Consider the following 24,518-nt stretch of genomic DNA (forward strand, 5'->3'; position numbering starts at 1 on the left):
GTGTGTATGTATGTGTGTGTATGTAAGTGTGTGTGTATGTGTGTATGTGTGTGTTTAACAGCTGACAGCGTTCCCATTCTCCTCCTCTGTGTTCCTGAAGGGGACCAGGCTGCGGGGTGGAGGGGGGCGGAGGGGGTCCCTTAGGGAGGATGTCAGGGAGGGCATACGGACACGGGGAGCCTCTATGGAGTTCCCTCTCACAGTGATGTGGTCCCAGCCACCCTGAGGAGAGAGAGAGAGAGAGAGAGAGAGAGAGAGACAGAGAGAGAGAGAGACAGAGAGAGAGAGAGAGAGAGAGAGAGAGAGAGAGGGAGAGGGAGAGGGAGAGAGAGAGAGGGAGAGAGAGAGAGAGAGAGAGAGAGAGAGGGAGAGAGAGAGAGAGAGAGAGAGAGAGAGAGAGAGAGAGAGAGTCAGACAGCCCCCCCACCAAGAAAACCTTTCTGTTGAAAGTCATTGGTGTCTCAGAAGCAGGTTGGTGGGTTAGAGGTAAGGTTAAGGGTCTCACCCCGATGCCGTAGTCCCAGGACTGTCCCTTGGGCTCCATGGGCTGAACCCCAAGACGGTGACAGACTGTCCCACAGCTCAGACTGTGGCTGCCTTGCACCTTGTCAGCTATGATCCACACCTTCACAACAACAATGAGAAAGTCATTATCATTCATTACTGCCGACAACAACCACCCAGGTTTTAGATTGTAGATTCTGCTCACCTGGTCCAGAGGTCCTACGGAGACCTTCCGTACATTGTTGGAGATGTGTTCCCATGACGATCCCTGGGGGTAGCTGGGAGTCAGGCCCTGTCTGAACCAAAGGTTACCTGGACGGAGAGCACCAAATTAAAATCATGACAAAAATAAAGAAGAGATGGTTCAACTAATAGACGTCTGGCAATAATAAAGGTACATGTCATAGTAAGTCATGACATTCTTGTCTGTAGTACCATTTTGATCCACAGTGTAGACTGATGTCCTCCCTACAGACACCTGTTGGAGCTTCTGCCTGGCTGGAGAGGGGATGTGGTACCAGCAGACTCCTGCAGGTGGCAATAGTACATTAACCAGCCAGTGATTAGAGTACTTTCATCATTAGGTCCATATCTGTGATAGGAACCAGAACTCAGAGAGAGGTAATTAAGCTATTACTGTAAAGCACTTTATGACTGATGTAAAAACGGCTTCAAAAATACATTGGAGGGATTTGACTGAACTGTTGATTAGCAGTAAGACACAACAGGACTGAAAGGAGGACCCCTGGGTTCTGTCAGAATGTGTGGGTTCTGCATGATTCTCTGACTGACCTGCAGGGCTCTGTGTGGACACGGAGCTCCTGTAGAAGGCAGAGCCATCGCTGGCGATGGCCCACACCTGGTTGGCCCCACCGATGGAGATAGACTTAAAGGGCTGGTCTGTGCCCACGTGGAGCCACGACGTCCCCTAGAAACACACACAACCACTTCTGTTATCAACCACAATGTCTGTGTGGACATGTGTGTTGTATGTTTCCATATTGTGTGTGTGACTCACGGCAGGCGTCAGTAGGGTGACCCCCAGTCTACAGAGCACGTCTCCCTTGTTACTGATGGCCCACAGAGGGATCGGCTCAACACTGCTCTGAGCTCCACACGGGATGATGGTCACGTCACTCAACGGGATGGGTGGGACTTCCTGCCACGGCCCTGTGGTCGTCAGTTTACACTTCCTGTCAGAGGAAATACAAGGGTTGTTCAAATAGGAGTTAAGTTGCACCTAGACCAGTGTACCAATAGTTGAATTAGGTGTGTAAGTACTGGGCTGGAGCAAAAACATGCACTCCCTGTGGGTCCTCAGGACGGGGATTGAAGAACTCTGCTCTAGACGCTGATCTAACGTCAGTTGTTTTGTTTCCTTCCCCCAATGGTTAAGGTTAGGATTTAGGTAGAGTAAAACTGATCCTAGATCTGAGCTTACAGACCATAGTGTGCTTCCTAAACAACCAGTGATGAGGGAACAGGGCCATTGTTGTGTAGTAACATACAGTACCTGGCCCATCGCCTACGACGAACAAAGTCCTTCAAGGTCTTGTGGCCATGATACGACCTGGAAGAGTACATACAGAGGGAGGGAGAGAAAACACAAGATAGTGATGGAAACAAACGCACATCATGGCTGCTTTCATGCAGGGAAAGGATTCAGCTTGGTATGCGATAGATAGACCAATGAAGATGTATTGGGGAAGGTTAGATATACTCACGTTGGGAAATCAGCTGCGTATTGCCAACCCTCTCTGTCTGTCCCTCCGGAGATACCGTAGTCAATGGCCCAGTCTGTCACCTGATAGAGACAGAGCAGTTAGCACAACAAGCTTGTTTAGTCATCTAATGGCACTTAGTTCAAGTTCAAAAGTTAGATTGTCCATTGAGGGTGAAATTGACATTTTTTGTCCAGTTAGTGGTGCTCACCCATGTCCAGTGAGGGGATGGAGGCTTGGTGTTGGCCTTGGTACACTCCTGCAGTCCCGTCGCATCACTCCACATGTAACGGTCTGTTGGGAGGCCTCTGTTGGTATATCCTGTGACTGGGTTCCACCTCTGGTTCTCATAGATGTAGACACAGGTCACATCTGTCTGGGTGTAGATGTTATCTGTGCTGCTGGCCAGACCTAACAAAGACAAGAGAGAGGTTATAGTCAGGAGCTGAGACAAAATAGCCATGACACATACCCTTACACCCTGACCAACCTGGCCCCGGGCATGCGTCTGACCAACCTGGCCCCGGGAATGCGTCTGACCAACCTGGCCCCGGGCATGCGTCTGTTGATTTTGTCTATCCCCACCAGACGCGATGATGACACACAGGTTAAAATACCAAAACCAACTCTGAACCAACTATATTAATTTGGGGACAGGTCGAAACACTTATGAAACATTCATGGACATTTAGTTAGCTTGCTGTTGCTAGCTAATTTGTCCTGGGAGATAAACATTGGGTTGTTATTCTACCTGAAATGCATATGGTCCTTTTTTTAGCTGGATCTTTGTATAAATTTTACCCGGAGTCATACAAAATCGTGTGTTTCTCTACTCCAACGATTAATCATATAGATAAAAAGGGAAACCTAGTAAATCCTATTATTTTTTAGGGGGTAGATCAGCATAATATTGCAGATAGATTGTAACTTCCATCAATGTAATTGTCTGCATCACTTCCAATCCCCCATGTTTATATATATATATATATATATATATATATATATACAGTGGGGAAAAAAAGTATTTAGTCAGCCACCAATTGTGCAAGTTCTCCCACTTAAAAAGATGAGAGAGGCCTGTAAGTTTCATCATAGATACACGTCAACTATGACAGACAAATTGAGAATTTTTTTTCCAGAAAATCACATTGTAGGATTTTTAATGAATTTATTAGCAAATTATGGTGGAAAATAAGTATTTGGTCACCTACAAACAAGTAAGATTTCTGGCTCTCACAGACCTGTAACTTCTTCTTTAAGAGGCTCCTCTGTCCTCCACTCGTTACCTGTATTAATGGCACCTGTTTGAACTTGTTATCAGCATAAAATACACCTGTCCACAACCTCAAACAGTCACACTCCAAACTCCACTATGGTCAAGACCAAAGAGCTGTCAAAGGACACCAGAAACAAAATTGTAGACCTGCACCAGGCTGGGAAGACTGAATCAGCAATAGGTAAGCAGCTTGGTTTGAAGAAATCAACTGTGGGAGCAATTATTAGGAAATGGAAGACATACAAGACCACTGATAATCTCCCTCGATCTGGGGCTCCACGCAAGATCTCACCCCGTGGGGTCAAAATGATCACAAGAACAGTGAGCAAAAATCCCAGAATCACACGGGGGGACCTAGAGAATGACCTGCAGAGAGCTGGGACCAAAGTAACAAAGCCTACCATCAGTAACACACTACGCCGCCAGGGACTCAAATCCTGCAGTGCCAGACGTGTCCCCCTGCTTAAGCCAGTACATGTCCAGGCCCGTCTGAAGTTTGCTAGAGTGCATTTGGATGATCCAGAAGAGGATTGGGAGAATGTCATATGGTCAGATGAAACCAAAATAGGTAAAAACTCAACTTGTCGTGTTTGGAGGACAAAGAATGCTGAGTTGCATCCAAAGAACACCATACCTACTGTGAAGCATGGGGTTGGAAACATCATGCTTTGGGGCTGTTTTTCTGCAAAGGGACCAGGACGACTGATCCGTGTAAAGGAAAGAATGAATGGGGCCATGTACCGTGAGATTTTGAGTGAAAACCTCCTTCCATCAGCAAGGGCATTGAAGATGAAACGTGGCTGGGTCTTTCAGCATAACAATTATCCCAAACACACCGCCCGGGCAACGAAGGAGTGGCTTCGTAAGAAGCATTTCAAGGTCCTGGAGTGGCCTAGCCAGTCTCCAGATCTCAACCCTATAGAAAATCTTTGGAGGGAGTTGAAAGTCTGTGTTGCCCAGCGACAGCCCCAAAACATCACTGCTTTAGAGGAGATCTGCATGGAGGAATGGGCCAAAATACCAGCAACAGTGTGTGAAAACCTTGTGAAGACTTACAGAAAACGTTTGACCTGTGTCATTGCCAACAAAGGGTATATAACAAAGTATTGAGAAACTTTTGTTATTGACCAAATACTTATTTTCCACCATAATTTGCAAATAAATTCATAAAAAATCCTACAATGTGATTTTCTGGATTTTTTTTTCTCATTTTGTCTGTCACAGTTGACGGGTACCTATGATGAAAATTACAGGCCTCTCTCATCTTTTTAAGTGGGAGAACTTGCACAATTGGTGGCTGACTAAATACTTTTTTCCCCCACTGTATATATATATATATATAATATATACACATATACATACAGTGGGGAGAACAAGTAATTGATACACTGCTGATTTTGCAGGTTTTCCTACTTACAAAGCATGTAGAGGTCTGTAATTTTTATCATAGGTACACTTCAACTGTGAGAAAATCACATTGTATGATTTTTAAGTAAATAATTTGCATTTTATTGCATGACATAAGTATTTGATCACCTACCAACCAGTAAGAATTCCGGCTATCACAGACCTGTTAGTTTTTCTTTAAGAAGCCCTCCTGTTCTCCACTCATTACCTGTATTAACTGCACCTGTTTGAACTCGTTACCTGTATAAAAGACACCTGTCCACACACTCAATCAAACAGACTCCAACCTCTCCACAATGGCCAAGACCAGAGAGCTGTGTAAGGACATCAGGGATAAAATAGGCAAGCAGCTTGGTGAGAAGGCAACAACTGTTGGCGCAATTATTAGAAAATGGAAGAAGTTCAAGATGACGGTCAATCACCCTCGGTCTGGGGCTCCATGCAAGATCTCACCTCGTGGGGCATCAATGATCATGAGGAAGGTGAGGGATCAGCCCAGAACTACACGGCAGGACCTGGTCAATGACCTGAAGAGAGCTGGGACCACAGTCTCAAAGAAAACCATTAGTAACACATTACGCCGTCATGGATTAAAATCCTGCAGCGCACACAAGGTCCCCCTGCTCAAGCCAGCGCATGTCCAGGCCCATCTGAAGTTTGCCAATGACCATCTGGATGATCCAGAGGAGGAATGGGAGAAGGTCATGTGGTCTGATGAGACAAAAATAGAGCTTTTTGGTCTAAACTCCACTCGCCCTGTTTGGAGGAAGAAGAAGGATGAGTACAACCCCAAGAACACCATCCCAACCGTGAAGCATGGAGGTGGAAACATCATTCTTTGGGGATGCTTTTCTGCAAAGGGGGCAGGACGACTGCACCGTATTGAGGGGAGGATGGATGGGGCCATGTATCGCGAGATCTTGGCCAACAACCTCCTTCCCTCAGTAAGAGCATTGAAGATGGGTCGTGGCTGGGTCTTCCAGCATGACAATGACCCGAAACACACAGCCAGGGCAACTAAGGAGTGGCTCCGTAAGAAGCATCTCAAGGTCCTGGAGTGGCCTAGCCAGTCTCCAGACCTGAACCCAATAGAAAATCTTTGGAGGGAGCTGAAAGTCCGTATTGCCCAGCGACAGCCCCGAAACCTGAAGGATCTGGAGAAGGTCTGTATGGAGGAGTGGGCCAAAATCCTTGCTGCAGTGTGTGCAAACCTGGTCAAGACCTACAGGAAACGTATGATCTCTGTAATTGCAAACAAAGGTTTCTGTACCAAATATTAAGTTCTGCTTTTCTGATGTATCAAATACTTATGTCATGCAATAAAATGCAAATTAATTACTTAAAAATCATACAATGTGATTTTCTGGATTTTTGTTTTAGATTCCGTCTCTCACAGTTGAAGTGTACCTATGATAAAAATTACAGACCTCTACATGCTTTGTAAGTAGGAAAACCTGCAAAATCGGCAGTGTATCAAATACTTGTTCTCCCCACTGTACATACATACACATACATACATACATACACAAACATACATACATACATACACATACATATCCTTTTAAAATATATATATATTCCCCTTCATTACTTTCCAACCCCGCCACCCTTTCCCCACTTGGAGTAAACTAGTGAACAACAACGCCTAGGCCTCTACTTCCAGCCCATACCCACTATCTACATTTTATGGACACAGTCAATTTTACAGTAATTACATTTTGTTTGTTCTTTCTCCTGAACTTCTTCTACTCTCAACCTCTCCGATCATTTTCATGATGTCCATCCGGTTTGCTTCTATATGCCATATCTTTCTAATTGTGCTCCTTCACAAAAGCTCCCAACCTACAACCCATACACTTATTATGGACACAGCGTGCCTACATTATTAGTTATCTTAACACCATCCATATAGGATTTCTATTTGCCATATATATTTCAACCGTACTGTGATGTCTTACAAAAGTTCTGAACCTTTCTATTATCATTGTTTCTACAGATTGTGAATTGAAAATAAACATTTTTGCTAATAGTATTATTATGTTATTGATCGATTGACTATGACTTTTCAGATCACCCAGTAGTGCTATCTGCAGGGTTAGCTCCAGGTAAATATTGCAATCCTTTAGCCATTCCTGGACCTGTGTCCAAAAACAAGCTACAAATGGACAGTACCAAAACAAATGATCTAATGATTCTGTCTCTTCGCAGCAAAATCTGCAGAGCTGGGAAGATTGTATCCCCCATATAAATAACATTCTATTGGTAGCAAGAATTTTATATAATAATTTAAATTGAAAGATTCAAAGTTTTGAATCTGGTGTCGTTTTGCGTATCAGTTCATAAACACTATGCCATGGGATCGGTACGTCAAAAATCTCTTCCCAACTATTTTGCAATCTATATGGGACCGCTGTCAATCCTTTGGTCCTTAAATGAAACTGATATACCTTTTTATTTATCACAGTTTTCCTTAACCAATTATGTTATTTAATGCAAGGCCGACAGACAAGTTGCTTACTTTCTCCTCCTTCCATATTCCTCTTCCATTTTTGCGGTAAGGCTGCAATTATTTGGTTGTAATTTTGGGTAGAGCAGACATTTCCATATGTTTTTGTTAGCTGCATGTGCGACATAACTCCACCAGTCCTACCGATGATATCATTTACAAAGATTATACCTTTTTTAAACATTTTGTCAAAAAAAAAAGTTTTTTTGTCAATTAGTATATTTGAGTTTAACCACAATATTTGTTGCATTATTTGTTCTGTCGTTTCTGGAGGATTAAATTGAAATTGCAACCAACTTTCTATGGCTTGTTTTAGAAATAGTGATATCTGGGAGATTATTTCCTTTTCAAATAACTGAAAGTGAGTGGTTGTAATCTGAATAAAGGGAAAAAGGCCATTCTTGAACATTGGGTGAGACAATCTTACTAATTTGCTAGAGAACCAGTTCGGATTTAAGTATAACTTTTGTATGACTGAAGCTTTTAGTGATAGGTCTAATGCTTTAATATTTAATCATTTCTGTCCTCCGAATTCATATTCATTATATTAATAGGCCAGTTTAATTTTGTCTGGCTTGCTGTTCCAAATAAAATGGAATCTTTTTTTCTCATATAATTTAAGAAACTGTTCGCTAGGCGTAGGCAAGACCATAAGCAAATAGGTAAACTGGGATAATACTAAAGACTTAATCAGGGTGATTTTTCCACAAATTGACAGGCACCCACCTTTCCATGGTAGCAAGATCTTATCTATTTTTGCTAACTTTCTATTATAATTTATTGAAGTGAGATAATTTATTTCCTTTGGGATATATATTCCGAGTATATCCACATCACCATCAGACGATTTTATTGGTAAACTACATGGCAATGTAAATTTTTTATTTTTTATTGATCCAATACGTAATATAGTACATTTGTCATAATTTGGTTGTAATCCAGAGAGGTTAGAAAATGTATCTAGATCCTCTATGAGGCTGTGGAGTGATTCTAGTTGTGTATTTAAAAGAAAACATGAATCATCAGCGTACAATGACACCTTTGTTTTTAAGCCCTGGATTTCTAATCCCCTGATATTATTGTTGGATCTGATTTTAATAGCTAACATCTCGATGGCCACAATAAATAGATATGCCGATAGTGGACAACCTTGTTTCACTCCTCTTGACAGTTTTAAACTTTCTGAGAAATAGCCATTATTTACTATTTTACACCTAGGGTTACTATACATGATTTTAACCCATTTTATAAGAGATTCACCAAAATTGAAATGCTCCAGGCATTTATATATAAACCCCAGTCGTACTTTATCAAATGCCTTTTCGAAGTCTGCTATGAATAGCAGGCCTGGTTTCTCTGATTTTCCATAATGTTCTATTATTTCCAATACTTGCCTTATATTATCTCCAATGTACAGTGGGGAAAAAAAGTATTTAGTCAGCCACCAATTGTGCATGTTCTCCCACTTAAAAAGATGAGAGAGGCCTGTAATTTTCATCATAGGTACACGTCAACTATGACAGACAAATTGAGATTTTTTTTTCTCAGAAAATCACATTGTAGGATTTTTAATGAATTTATTTGCAAATTATGGTGGAAAATAAGTATTTGGTCATCTACAAACAAGCAAGATTTCTGGCTCTCACAGACCTGTAACTTCTTCTTTAAGAGGCTCCTCTGTCCTCCACTCGTTACCTGTATTAATGGCACCTGTTTGAACTTATTATCAGTATAAAAGACACCTGTCCACAACCTCAAACAGTCACACTCCAAACTCCACTATGGCCAAGACCAAAGAGCTGTCAAAGGACACCAGAAACAAAATTGTAGACCTGCACCAGGCTGGGAAGACTGAATCTGCAATAGGTAAGCAGCTTGGTTTGAAGAAATCAACTGTGGGAGCAATTATTAGGAAATGGAAGACATACAAGACCACTGATAATCTCCCTCGATCTGGGGCTCCACGCAAGATCTCACCCCGTGGGGTCAAAATGATCACAAGAACGGTGAGCAAAAATCCCAGAACCACACGGGGGGACCTAGTGAATGACCTGCAGAGAGCTGGGACCAAAGTAACAAAGCCTACCATCAGTAACACACTACGCCGCCAGGGACTCAAATCCTGCAGTGCCAGACGTGTCCCCCTGCTTAAGCCAGTACATGTCCAGGCCCGTCTGTAGTTTGCTAGAGTGCATTTGGATGATCCAGAAGAGGATTGGGAGAATGTCATATGGTCAGATGAAACCAAAATATAACTTTTTGGTAAAAACTCAACTCGTCGTGTTTGGAGGACAAAGAATGCTGAGTTGCATCCAAAGAACACCATACCTACTGTGAAGCATGGGGGTGGAAACATCATGCTTTGGGGCTGTTTTTCTGCAAAGGGACCAGGACGACTGATCCGTGTAAAGGAAAGAATGAATGGGGCCATGTATCGTGAGATTTTGAGTGAAAACCTCCTTCCATCAGCAAGGGCATTGAAGATGAAACGTGGCTGGGTCTTTCAGCATGACAATGATCCCAAACACACCGCCCGGGCAACGAAGGAGTGGCTTCGTAAGAAGCATTTCAAGGTCCTGGAGTGGCCTAGCCAGTCTCCAGATCTCAACCCCATAGAAAATCTTTGGAGGGAGTTGAAAGTCCGTGTTGCCCAGCGACAGCCCCAAAACATCACTGCTCTAGAGGAGATCTGCATGGAGGAATGGGCCAAAATACCAGCAACAGTGTGTGAAAACCTTGTGAAGACTTACAGAAAACGTTTGACCTGTGTCATTGCCAACAAAGGGTATATAACAAAGTATTGAGAAACTTTTGTTATTGACCAAATACTTATTTTCCACCATAATTTGCAAATAAATTCATAAAAAATCCTACAATGTGATTTTCTGGATTTTTTTTCTCATTTTGTCTGTCATAGTTGACGTGTACCTATGATGAAAATTACAGGCCTCTCTCATCTTTTTAAGTGGGAGAACTTGCACAATTGGTGGCTGACTAAATACTTTTTTCCCCCACTGTATCTTCCTTGTAAAAAACCTGTCTGATTAGAATTAATAATATCCGACAATACCTTTTTAATTTTATGCGCTATACATTTTGCTAGAATTTTTGCATCACAACACTGAAGTGTAAGGGGCCTCCAATTTTTTAAATGGACTGGATCTTAATATTTTCCACTTGTATCCTGTTTCAGTAATAATGAGATCAGACCTTCTTCTTGAGTGTCAGATAATCAACCATTTACATAGGAGTGGGTAAAACATGCTAATAGCGGTCCTCTTAGTATATCAAAAAAGGTTTGGTATACTTCGACTGGTATGCCATCCAACCCTGGAGTTTTCGCAGACTTAAAGTCTTTAATTGCATCCAGAAGTTTCTCCTCTGTAATTTCACCTTCACATGAGTCTTTTTGTTTGGCTGTTAATTTTACATTATCAATAGAAAAAAAATCTCTACAATTAGCTTCAGTTAGAGGAGATGGAGGCGACTGAAACGAAAACATATGCTTAAAGTACCTTGTTTCCTCCTTCAAAATATAATTTGGTGAATCATGGGTTACTTAGTCAATTGTAACCAATTTCATTAAATTCTTTTTGGTAGCATTCCTATGTTGAAGATTAAAAAAGAATTTGGTGCATTTTTCCCCATATCCCATCCAGTTTGCTTTATTTTTTATAATATATTACACTTGATCTTTCTTGAATAAGTTTCTCCATTTCTTTTTGTTTTTCCTCTAATGTATTCTGAGCCTCTATGTTACAGTTTTTATTGCCATCTATCTGTTCTGTTAGACTTTCTATTTCCTTTGTTAGTATAAACTCTTTTGACCTAAATTGCTTTTGTTTTCGAGATGAGTACTGAATTGCATGGCCTCTAAAGGCACATTTAAAGGTGTCCCATACAATAAGGGGATTTGCTGTACCTATGTTATGTCGGAAAAAGTCAGTTATAAATTCCTTTGTCCTAGTTAAAAATAAATTATCATCCAATAGGCTTTGATTACATTTCCAATATCCTCACCCACGTGGAAATTCAGAAAGAGTAATGTATATGCCAATTATATGATGGTCCGACCGCATTCTGTCCCCTATCAACACTTTTTTCACTTTTGGTGCCAACGAGAATGAGATAAAAGTCAAGACTAGCTTGATTGAGTCTCTGCCATGTATATCTCACTAGATCAGGATATTTAAGCCTCCATATATCTACTAGTTCTAATGTATCCATGACATTCACGATTTCCTTAAGAGCATGTGGGTGATTGTTTGTGGTGTAATTTCCTTTACGGTCCATTGAGCTATTTAAAACAGTATTATAATCCCCCACCATAATAATATTGTCTTGAATTGCTTGCAGGGTTGATCATTTATTATACTGTATATATTGTCAAAGAAGTGTGGATCATCATTATTTGGTCCGTAAATGTTAATGAGCCATATCTGTTTATTGTCCAATAACATATTTAAAATAATCCATCTACCTTGCGTATCTATTTGGACAATTTGCACATTCGGATCGAAATTACTATTAATTAATATCATCACCCCTTTTGAATTTCTTTGCCCATGGGAGAAGTATATTTCGCCCCCCCCATTCCTTTTTCCACGCAACTTCATCTAGAATTGTTGAATGAGTTTCCTGTAAACAATAGATATTATATTCCTTCTCTTTGAGCCATGTAAATATTGTTCTTCTTTTGTTATTATCAGCTAAGTCATTACAATTATAACTGGCTATACTTATTTCACCATACACCATAATGAGATACAAGTTTCAAGTCTATTTATCATTATATATGTTTGTAGATTTACCATTAAAAAAACCTGTAATGATTGAGTGTCCATATAGCTGTACCATGATATTTGCATTGCTACTAAGTATCCCTTCAATTGTTCTCCTCTAATTCCCCCGCTAAAGCCCCTCCCCATCCCAAGTTGATCCGTCATCCCAGTGATCGGCATCCCATCCACATCCCTCCGGATCCCTAGGGCCCCGAGAGGCCAGGACCCATCCATCGAAAACAGCACACAGTGCCACGCACAAAACAGAAGCAGATTAACCGCCAAAAGCATTTCCAATGCTGTCACCTCTATATATAACTATTTAAAAATATATATCTATTCAAATAGCTTGCATATCTTATTTTCCATCATTAACCATTAATATGCGTAATAATGTCGGCAGTTCATACGTAGGGTTTTAACATATAACCCGAATTGCCATTGTATTACATTTAATTTATTGACAAGCAATTATTATCCTAGCAAATAATTACCGTGGTCCATCCCATACCCCCCCCAACATCCCAACCCCCCACAACAGATGCCGAACAAACACACACGCACATACTCACATACTCCAACACACTCATCCCCCCTCCTCCACAATCCACCATAAAATCAGATACTCAACGGTTGTTATATCCCAGAGCCCAACTCAAGAAAGGACCTGATTTACGAGTGCACATACAGTTACAGCTGATTGAGAAAGCATGCAAGATTGATCAGAAATTGACAACAATGTCAGATTTGATTAATCTACTTAATCTATGTCAAGTCCTAGGTGATGGAGATAAGATCCACCCTCTTCACCTGAGACACAAACACTCTGATCCCCTGTTGTAACCATTTTCCCAAGCATCTCCGTGCAGTCAGACCTTTGATTATTTTGTGCCACCTGGGCCACAATGATAAACCCCCTCTCTGATTGTCCAAGTGTGACCCCCTCTCCATGGGTTACTGCAGCCAGTGTTGCCAGCACTGCCACTACCTGGGTGGGGGTACCCCACCGGAATCCCCACCGGCTAGGTAAAAGGTCGTCAAGGTTCTCATTAGCAGCTTTGAGAATTTCCTTGTATATAATGCTCTCCCATCAGGGGGCTCTGGCTTTGTAGGACCAACCCTGCCAGGCAGGCTCAGAATCTTGAGGGGGCGGTGCTGCTCAAGTAGGTCTCTGACCGCATTTATTTCTCTGTTTAGGCTGCATATCATAAAAGAGATGGGAACTTCTCTTTGGTGTATGGGTCACTCAGGTGGGTGTCCAGGATATAGGGTTAGGGATCGTTCCATCATGATAGGACAATAAAAAATGAAATTAGATGTATACTATATTTAAAAATGTATATCCCTCATCTACACAAAATTGAAAGCTCTTTCTCATTACCCCTGCTCATAGACACCCGTCGGCTCTAGGATCTGCTGCCAACAAGGCAGACTTCATCCCAGCCTATGCTACCCTCCAGTCCCTCGACTTCTTGGCGCTGACGGAAACATGGATTACCACTGAAAACACTGCTCCTCCTGCTGCTCTCTCCTCGTCTGACCATGTGTTCTCGCATACCCCGAGAGCATCTGGTCAGCGGGGTGGTGGCACAGGAATCCTCATCTCTCCCAAGTGGACATTCTCAATTTTTCCCCTGACCCATCTGTCTATCTCCTCATTTGAATTCCATGCTGTCACAGTCACTAGCCCATTTAAGCTTAATATCCTTGTCATCTATCGCCCTCCAGGTTCCCTTGGAGAGTTCATCAATGAGCTTGACGCCTTGATAAGTTCCTTTCCTGAGGATGGCTCACCCCTCACAGTTCTGGGGGATTTCAACCTCCCTACGTCTACATTTGACTCATTTCTCTCTGCCTCCTTCTTTCCACTCCTCTCCTCTTTTGACCTCACCCTCTCACCGTCCCCCCCTACTCACAAGGCAGGCAATACGCTTGACCTCATCTTTACTAGATGCTGTTCTTCTACTAATCTCACTGCAACTCCCCTCCAAGTCTCCAACCACTACTTTGTATCCTTTTCTCTCTCCCTCTCCTCCAACACTACTCACTCTGCCCCTACACAGATGGTAATGCGCCGTCGCAACCTTCGCTCTCTCTCTCCCGCTACTCTCTCCTCTTCCATCCTATCATCTCTTCCCTCTGCTCAATCCTTCAATCTCCTGATTCTGCCTCCTCAACCCTCCTCTCCTCCCTTTCTGCATCCTTTGACTCTCTATGTCCCCTATCCTCCCGGCCGGCTCGGTCCTCCCCTCCAGCTCCGTGGCTTGATGACTCATTGCGAGCTCACAGAACAGAGCTCCGGGCAGCTGAGCGGAAATGGAAGAAAACTAGACTCCCTGCAGACCTGGCATCTTTTCACTCCATCCTCTCTACATTTTCTTCATTTGTTTCTGCTGCTAAGGCCACTTTCTACCACTCTAAATTCCAAGCATCCGCCTCTAACCCTAGGAAGCTCTTTGCCACATTCTCCTCCCTGCTGAATCCCCCCCCCCCCCCCCCCCTCCCTCTCTGTGGATGACTTCGTCAACCATTTTGAAAAGAAGGTTGACGACATCCGATCCTCGTTTGTTAAGTCAAATGACACTGCTGGTCCTGCTCACACTGCCCTACCCTATGCTTTGACTTCTTTCTCCCCTCTCTCTCCAGATAAAATCTTGCGACTTGTGACTGCAGGCCGCCCAACAACCTGCCCGCTTGACCCTATCCCCTCCTCTCTTCTCCAGACCATCTCCGGTGACCTTCTCCCCTACCTCACCTCGCTGATCAACTCATCCTTGACTGCTGGCTATGTCCCTTCCGTCTTCAAGAGAGCGAGAGTTGCACCCCTTCTCAAAAAACCAACACTCGATCCCTCTGATGTCAACAACTACAGACCAGTATCCCTTCTTTCTTTTCTTTCCAAAACTATTGAGAGTGCCGTCTTTAGCCAACTCTCTTGCTATCTCTCTCAGAATGACCTTCTTGATCCAAACCAGTCAGGTTTCAGGACTGGTCATTCAACTGAGACTGCTCTTCTCTGTGTCACGGAGGCTCTCCGCACTGCTAAAGCTAACTCTCTCTCCTCTGCTCTTGTCCTTCTAGACCTGTCTGCTGCCTTTGATACTGTGAACCATCAGATCCTCCTCTCCACCCTCTCCGAGCTGGGCATCTCCGGCGCGGCTCACTCTTGGATTGCGTCCTACCTGACCGGTCGCTCCTACCAAGTGGCGTGGCGAGAAGCTGTCTCCGCACCACGTGCTCTCACCACTGGTGTCCCCCAGGGCTCAGTTATAGGCCCTCTCCTATTCTCGCTATACACCAAGTCACTTGGCTCTGTCATATCCTCACATGGCCTCTCCTATCATTGCTACGCTGACGATACACAACTAATCTTCTCCTTTCCCCCTTCTGATAACCAGGTGGCGAATCGCATCTCTGCATGTCTGGCAGACATATCAGTATGGATGACGGATCACCACCTCAAGCTGAACCTTGGCAAGACGGAGCTGCTCTTCCTCCCGGGGAAGGACTGCCCGTTCCATGATCTCGCCATCACGGTTGACAACTCCGTTGTGTCCTCCTTCCAGAGTGCGAAGAGCCTTGGCGTGACCCTGGACAACACCCTGTCGTTCTCCGCTAACATCAAGGCGGTGACCCGATCCTGTAGGTTCATGCTCTACAACATTCGGAGAGTACGACCCTGCCTTACACAGGAAGCGGCACAGGTCCTAATCCAGGCACTTGTCATCTCCCGTCTGGATTACTGCAACTCGCTGTTGGCTGGGCTCCCTGCCTGTGCCATTAAACCCCTACAACTCATCCAGAATACCGCAGCCCGTCTGGTGTTCAACCTTCCCAAGTTCTCTCACGTCACCCCGCTCCTCCGCACACTCCACTGGCTTCCAGTTGAAGCTCGCATCTGTTACAAGACCATGGTGCTTGCCTATGGAGCTGTGAGGGGAACGGCACCTCCGTACCTTCAGGCTCTGATCAGTCCCTACACCCAAACGAGGGCATTGCGTTCATCCACCTCTGGCCTGCTGGCTCCCCTTCCTCTGCGGAAGCATAGTTCCCGCTCAGCCCAGTCAAAACTGTTCGCTGCTCTGGCACCCCAATGGTGGAACAAGCTCCCTCACGACGCCAGGACAGCGGAGTCACTCACCACCTTCCGGAGACATTTGAAACCCCACCTCTTTAAGGAATACCTGGGATAGGATAAAGTAATCCTTCTACCCCCCCCCCCCCCCCCCCAAAAAAAATAATAATAATAATAATAATAATAATAATTGTAAAGTGGTTATCCCACTGGCTATAGGGTGAATGCACCAATTTGTAAGTCGCTCTGGATAAGAGCGTCTGCTAAATGACGTAAATGTAAATGTAAATGATATGCAACCATTTCCCCTCTCACTCAATTAACACCGCACCTTTCCAAACACAAAAATGCACACACCACATGGTTGACTGCGGAGGAAATGGGCCGAGCGTGCAAACGCACCCACTTCCCACACCTGCCGCAAGGGGGAAAGGACGCCAGGGAGAACACAGGACCAACCCCAACAACCGTCCGCCAAAACAACAATTGCCCGCCAAAAAAGCCATGTTCTAATTATTTGTATTTAAAGATGTATTATTCTGCTTGTTATCTTTTCTTGTTATATCGTTTTATCTTTTTATAAAATACTATACTTACTATAAATGTTATTTAATATTCCAATCCCTATCATTGCTAGTATTGGGTGTTCCATTATTCAACTCCTCTATTACAACTTTTAGAATAGCCATGGAGTAGTCTTTGTGTCTCTGAACATTTGGTTGTCAATATATAGTTTATCAACCACAAGTGCCACACGTTTCCCTTTTAATCTATTTTCCTTGAAGATTGGATACAGAACTTTGCGCCTTTCTGCAATCTCCCTCAGGAACTGATCATTCATGCCTATTTTCTTTTTCCTAGGCTTTTAACCATAGCTTTATCCTTAAAAAATGCAAATTTGGCAACGATTGGGCGATCATATTTCTGTCCTCTTTGTCCGAAACGTGTACACGTTCAAGTTGGATTTTATCGACAGCCTCGAGTGGTATTTGAAGCGCTGTATGCAGGAAATCCTTCATAATATTCTCGGTTATTTCTCCCTCCTTTTCCTGAATACCCGTAAGTACTAGATTTTCTCTCATCGATCTAGTTTGGATGTCTAGTAAGGCTTCTCTCAGAAGGTTGTTCTCCTTTTTAAGTTCCCTAACGTCCGTTTCCATCTTAGTGACTGTCACTTTTATTGTTTTGGTTTCTGTTTCCATTATCGATGCTTTTCCGTCACTCATTTCAAGACTCGCTTTCAACTCTTTTACGTCCTTACTGACCAATTCTAGTATGCCCAATTTGTCATTTATCGACTTCAACAGGTCGCTTTCCACACTTACCAGTCCCAGTGGTGAAAAGCATATATTATCTGTATCAGTCGAGGAGTCGCGTTTCCTCTTGGGGATTGATTCTCCACGCTTATCTTCCGCCATGTTTGGGTGTTGCCTGTTGTTGTAATATTTGTCGATATATTTCTCTAGCCTTATGATTTGTTTTGTGTTATTATCCAGATTGAATTTTATTTACTGCGAATATATGAAATGCTAATATTTAGTCTAACTTACTGATTTCGAATATTATGTTTTTATCTTGAGGTGGTTTGTACCGCTTTCTATTCAATACGCCATCTTGTTAGTTGTCTTTGATTAATCTCGCCTTGTTCGTCTTTCAATCACCCATTTGGGGTTGTATGCTCGTGAAAACCAATGAGTAGATGGAAGAGGCAGGACTTGCAGCGCATCAAGCGTCTCAAATAGAACAACGTTTTATTTTTGCATTCGGCAACGTGAGCAGTTTGAGAAAAATGATCGAATAACATTTTTACATTTACATTTTAGTCATTTAGCAGACGCTCTTATCCAGAGCGACTTACAGTTAGTAGTCACATTATTATTATTATTATTTATTTTTTATTTTTTTCATACCGGCCCCCCGTGGGAAACGAACCCACAACCCTGGCGTTGCAAACGCCATGCTCTACCAACTGAGCTACATCCCTGCCGGCCATTCCCTCCCCTACCCTGGACGACGCTGGGCCAATTGTGCGCCGTCCCATGGGTCTCCCGGTCGCGGCCGGCTACGACAGAGCCGACGTACGCGTTAATTTATTTTTGCGCATGCAACATGGCCGGTTTGGTTTCCCTGTTAGTGGCTATACAGTACTTGGTTTATGTTTAGTGTATGCTTTAAGTCCAGTCCAGTAGGTTTAAGTTTAGCGTATATTTAGTGTGTTTACCCTGGAAGAATCCACCTCCATAGCCGCCGGTGTAGACCCAGGCAGTGTGGTCATAGCCCACCCCCCACACCACCCCCAGACTGTTACACTCCACCAGACGCAGGTGGCCCCCGACCTGATGCCAGAACCTGCAGACACACATAACGTGTGGTTATAGACAAAGTAAGGAAAAGTATAACATTTTAAATCAAAGGCTATTCAGACAGTCAAAGCTATTCAGACAGTCAAAGCTATTCAGACAGTCAAAGCTTTTCAGACAGTCAAGTGCATACATCTGATCAATCAAATATCTATCTATGTATCTACGAATAACAAATTCATGATATAGTTTTGTATTTATATGAATCTTTTATCAAGCCTTTATTAAGCATCGATAACAGCCCAGAAGACGTGTCTTACATCTGGTCGCAGGGTGTGGGGTAGGGACAGGCCTCCAGGCTAGGTGAGGGCTCACAGACGAAGATGTCTCCTTTACAGGTGACTGACCAGAGGGCCTGTTTAGAGGGGGGACCCTGGATCCCCCGGGAGTCACAGCACGACACACTCAGCAGGGCCAGCTGGGGGTACAGAGAGACAGTCAAAACATGACCAAACTACAACTTATAAAGGATAGCATGCAGAGAGTCTTCATAAGCCCTACATAGAGGCAAGGTCATACTACATAGGGTCATATAAAAGGTCCTTACATCTGATGCTTTACTAAACGTGGCATAACCCTTCACCATCCTTTATTTAGCATGAGATTTCCTTATGAATAAACATATGATATTCAGTGAAAATTGAGAACTTGTACTGTGTGTCAGGGTGATCATATAACCTACCCAGTCGTGCATCTCCAGCTCGGTGGCAGCAGCCAGTCTGATAGGCCACCTCTGTTTGGTCCTCTCTGCTGTGTAGATGGCAAATGTGTGTTTGGAGTCATTCAGCACCGGCACCAAGATAGTCACCTCGTTGATGAACGCATGCAGGTACTGGAGAGAGAGAGGAGAGGAAGAGAGGGGAGAAAAATGATGAATAAATAACTAATTACAGATCACCCAAAACACACAAACACACACTGTGTCCCTCCCCTCACCTTCTTCTCCTCGTTGAAGGTGTAGTAGAGGAAGAGGATGCCGTCCTTGTTTCCCTCAGGTCCTGAGAACTGCTCCAGAGCAAACCTCACGTCCACCCACTTATGGGGCTTCCAGTCCCTCCACCACTGCATGGTCCCTTTCTTCACCCACACAGACTGGGACGGAGGTGGGGAGGGAGGGAGAGGAGGAGGGGACCAAGGAGGGGAGGGAGGGAGACTAATCAACCTCTATACAACAAGGACAAGTTATAAACAAACCTAATTAAATCATGGCAACCAGAAAAAGCATTTGTAAGCGTTCAAGTTGTTGGTACCTGTTCTATGGCCTGTTCGTAGTGTTTAAAGTTGTCCATCTCTCTCTTGGAGCGTTCGCTGAACTGCTCAAATATCTGTTTCCGCCAGGCAGATGTCTGGGCTGGACTGATGGACAGACTCATGGACTGGAGTGATGATGCCAGGGCTGGGAGAGACAAATAGACAAAGATCAAAATCTTTATCAACAACATGTGAGGAAACACTCCAGTGACTCAACAATAACAACAACAAGCACAGAGACACTGTTCCATCAGCCAGAATTGTGTATTCTGGTGTAATTGGGAGTTGGAGCTGGAGTTTTGTATATTGCTTGGCTTGTTTCGATATGCAGGAGAAATAGAATTTCAGAGCGATACATTATCTACAGTATCTGTGTCTCACCTGTGGAAGAGTTGAACCAGTTGAGCTGGGAGTGACAGTCCACACCACAGCCTCCTCCACTGACCCATGCCCAGAGCGGGTGTTCATCTGCCCCATAAGGCTCCTCCTGACACAGGGTGTAGGTGGCTACAGAGGATAGGCTACAGGTGTCAGCCGAGTCCCCTCTCACCCCAGCCGGACCCACAGCCAGGTGAGTCTGGGCCTCTTCCAGGTCCACGTTACTCCATTGGGGGTGCCCAGGCCCTCCAGACAGGCTGGGGGACAGAACCAGGGCCGGAGGGGGAGACTTGGCCTCTGCTTCCCCAAGAGAGACCTCCTCTTCTGGGATAGAGGGACCAGCGGTGACGGCAGCGGTGGCCCCCTCCCGTTTGACCTCGCGGTCGGAGAGCATCTCGGAGATGAAGCTGTCGCTGGTGACCTTGGGGATGCGTGGTTTGGGGACGTCAGGGTCAATGGGAGTGGGCTCGGAGGGAGGGGAGGAGGGGCAGGCCCCTACCTCTAGGACTGCCCTCTGTGGACCAGTCTCTGTGTCTGAGTCTTCACTCATCACAGACCGGGCTCGCACCTCACCACTGAAGAAACAACCAGCACTGTGGGAGAGAGAGAGAGAGAGAGAGAGAGAGACACACAGATAGAGACAGACAGACAGACAGACAGACAGAGAGAGAGTGAGAGAGAGAGAGAGAGAGAGAGAGAGAGAGAGAGAGAGAGAGAGAGAGAGAGAGAGAGAGAGAAACTATTATTATTACACAGAGCACCCAGCTGGCAGACTGCTTGGCTAATCGTTTTATGTAGCCGAGGTTGCCCAAGCAGTGAAAACAATGTGTGTGTGTCCATGTCGCCAGCACACCTGTGCAGACTGCTACTGCTGGCGGAGGAGTGGGACCTGACGTCTCCGTCTCGGGGCACGTTGATAGCCTTCCAGGCTTTACCACTCAACTCACTGGAGGTCACACCCTGACGGAAATACACTGCCCGGTCCTCACAGCTGATACCCCACACCTGGACAGAACAGAACACATGAGGCGAGAGCCACACAAGAAACTAACGTGATACTGTGTTTGTTCTCCATTACTAAACTGCCTTTTAATCATAATGCATAATTTCTTCATGAATTAATATAATAATAATAATAATATGCCATTTAGCAGACACTTTTATCCAAAGCGACTTACAGTCATGCATGCATACATTTTTACGTATGGGTGGTCCCGGGGATCGAACCCACTACCCTGGCGTTACAAGCGCCATGCTCTACCAATTGAGCTACAGAGGACCACTGTTAATGTACAGTGTATGAGATTAAGGCCATGCCGTTAGGCTATAAGAGTCTAGGGGAACGTTATAATTAGTTGAATAAGCAGAGGAAATAGTTAAGTCATGGCTCCTTACCTGGTCGTTGAGACCCACATTGATCATGACCATCTCCCCGACCATCCCAATCCAGCCTGAACCACGGGGGTTATGGGAGTTGATGCCACGCCTGAACCATACCTGACAGGTACCGACAGAAGATCAGGTCATCAGGGAAACAGTCATGACTGAATGATTCATAAACAGAGGTTGACGTGGCGGAATTAAAATGACATTTGTGTTTTTCCCTGAATTCTTCCTTTAGCTCATGTTCATCATTGTCCATCACCACATGAACTATCATCAATTAATTCAAATTCTGTTTTTTGTTTAGTATGTAATGAAAAGCGCTATATAAATAAAATCTACACTATGTGCACAATTATTAGGCAAGTCAGTATTTTGACCATATCATCATTATTATGCATATTTCCCAACTCCAAGCTGTATAAACTGGAATGTTTATTGGATTTAAGCATATCAGGTGATGTGTATTTGTGTAATGAGGGAGGGTGTGGCCTAAGGAGATCAACACCCTATATCAAGGTGTGTATAATTATTAGGCAGCTTCTTTTCCTCAGGCAAAATGGGCCAAAAAAGAGATTTAACTGACTCTGAAAAGTCAAAAATTGTAAAAAGTATTTCAGAGGGATGCAGCACTCTTGAAATTGTTAAGATATTGAAATGTCAGAAATGTTTATTTGTAAATGTTGAGTTGTTTGTTTATTATTCTCACTTTAACAGATGAAAATAAACAAGTGAGATGGGGAACCTTTCGTTTTTCATTTAGTTGCATAATAATTCTGCACACTAATAGTTGCCCAATAATTGTGCACACGTAGATATTCTCCAAAGAAAGCCAAAACCTCACTTTTACTTTCTTAATTATTCAGGTTTGAGGTTTATTAACATTTTGGATTGACCAAGAGCACTGTAGTTGTTCAATAATAAAATCCTCAAACATACAACTTGCCTAATAATTGTGCACACAGTGTTTTATCATTATGTCCAATAATGAAGCATAGAAATGAGTGTTCAGTTATGGACACTCAGTGGTATTGTCTTACCTTGTTGTCCTTGGTGATGGCCCAGACTACGTTGTCCCCCACAGCTACGTGGATGGCCCCGGCCTCTGGGCTGGGAGAGTCCACCACTACCCAGGAGGAGCCTGACAGACAGAGAAGAGGAATCATGAGACCATTAGACTCTCTCCATCTCTATCTCTATCTCTATCTCTATCTCTATCTCTCTCTCTCTCTCTCTCTCTCTCTCTCTCTCTCTCTCTCTCTCTCTCTCTCTCTCTCTCTCTCTCTCTCTCTCTCGCTCAGTTCATTTCAATTCAATTTAAGGGCTTTATTGGCATGGGAAACGTATGTTAACATTGCCAAAGCAAGTGAAGTAGATAGTAAACAAAAGTGAAATAAACAAAAACTGAACAGTAAACATTACACTCAGAAGTTCCAAAAGAATAAAAACATTTCAAATGTCATATTATGTGCAAATAATTAAAGTACAAAAGGGAAAATAAATAAACATAAATATGGGTTGTATTTACAATGGTGTTTGTTCTTCACTGGTTGCCCTTTTCTTGTGGCAACAGGTCACAAATCTTGCTGCTGTGATGGCACACTGTGGTATTTCACCCAATAGATATGGGAGTTTATCAAAATTGGGTTCATTTTCGAATTCTTTTTGGGTCTGTATAATCTGAGGGACATATGTGTCTCTAATATGGTCATACATTTGGCAGGAGGTTAGGAGGTGCAGCTCAGTTTCCACCTCATTTTGTGGGCAGTGTGCACATAGCCTGTCTTCTCTTGAGAGCCAGGTCTACCTACAGCGGCCTCTCTCAATAGCAAGGCTATGCTCACTGAGTATGTACATAGTCAAAGCCTTCCTTAATTTTGGGTCAGTCACAGTGGTCAGGTATTCTGCCACTTTGTACTCTCTGTTTAGAGCCAAATAGCATTAATTATTTCCAATGCGTCAAGTAATTGTTTTTCTGTTTTCTCATGATTTGGTTGGGTCTAATTGTGTTGCTGTCCTGGGGCTCTGTGGGGTCTGTTTGTGTTTGTGAACAGAGGACCAGCTTGCTTAGGGGACTCTTCTCCAGGTGAATCTCTCTGTAGGTGATGGCTTTGTTATGGAAGGTTTAGGAATCGCTTCCTTTTAGGTGGTTGTAGAATTTAACAGCTCTTTTCTGGATTTTGATAATTAGCGGGTATTGGCCTAATTCTGCTCTGCATGCATTATCTCTCTCTTTGTCTCTCTCTCGTTGTCTCTCTCTCTGCTCTCTTTCTCTCTTTGTCTCTCTCTCTCTGCTCTCTCTATCTCTTTGTCTCTCAATTCAATTTCAATTTAAGGGCTTTATTGGCATGGGAAACGTGTGTTAACATTGCCAAAGCAAATGAAGTAGATAGTAAACAAAAGTGAAATAAACAATAAATATTAACAGTAAACATTACACTCAGAAGTTTCAAAAGAATAAAGACATTTCAAATGTCATATTATGTATATATACAGTGTTGTAACAATGTGCAAATAGTTAAAGTACAAATGGGAAAATAAATAAACATAAATATGGGTTGTATTTACAATGGTGTTTGTTCTTCACTGGTTGCCCTTTTCTTGTGGCAACAGGTCACAAATCTTGCAGCTGTGATGGCACACTGTGGTTTTTCACCCAGTAGATAAGGGAGTTTATCAAAATTGGGTTTGTTTTCGAATTCTTTGTGGATCGCTGTAATCTGAGGGAAATATGTGTCTCTAATATGGTCATACATTTGGCAGGAGGTTAGGAAGTGCAGCTCAGTTTCCACCTCATTTTGTGGGCAGTGTGCACATAGCCTGTCTTCTCTTGAGAGCCAGGTCTGCCTACGGCGGCCTTTCTCAATAGCAAGGCT

At 43.5% G+C, this 24,518-nt stretch overlaps 1 protein-coding gene across 1 annotated transcript; it reads right to left on the bottom strand.

Moving 5' to 3' along the window:
• Positions 1-44: 44 nt before the first annotated feature.
• Positions 45-22,808, bottom strand: LOC311122769 (tectonin beta-propeller repeat-containing protein 1-like; the record flags this gene model as incomplete). The annotated part of the gene is made up of 18 exons (XM_084158101.1): positions 45-222; positions 506-625; positions 710-816; positions 940-1,032; positions 1,297-1,432; positions 1,523-1,697; positions 2,018-2,074; positions 2,229-2,308; positions 2,437-2,636; positions 18,492-18,619; positions 18,891-19,048; positions 19,313-19,462; positions 19,567-19,722; positions 19,881-20,026; positions 20,263-20,852; positions 21,113-21,264; positions 21,655-21,756; positions 22,683-22,808. The coding sequence occupies 18 exons, from the start codon at positions 22,806-22,808 to the stop codon at positions 55-57; spliced, it is 2,844 nt and encodes a 947-aa protein (XP_084014227.1). The 3' UTR covers positions 45-54.
• Positions 22,809-24,518: the final 1,710 nt, after the last annotated feature.

This window comes from Coregonus lavaretus, assembly GCF_964263955.1.
Source record: "Coregonus lavaretus genome assembly, chromosome: 1".
NCBI lineage: Eukaryota > Metazoa > Chordata > Actinopteri > Salmoniformes > Salmonidae > Coregonus > Coregonus lavaretus.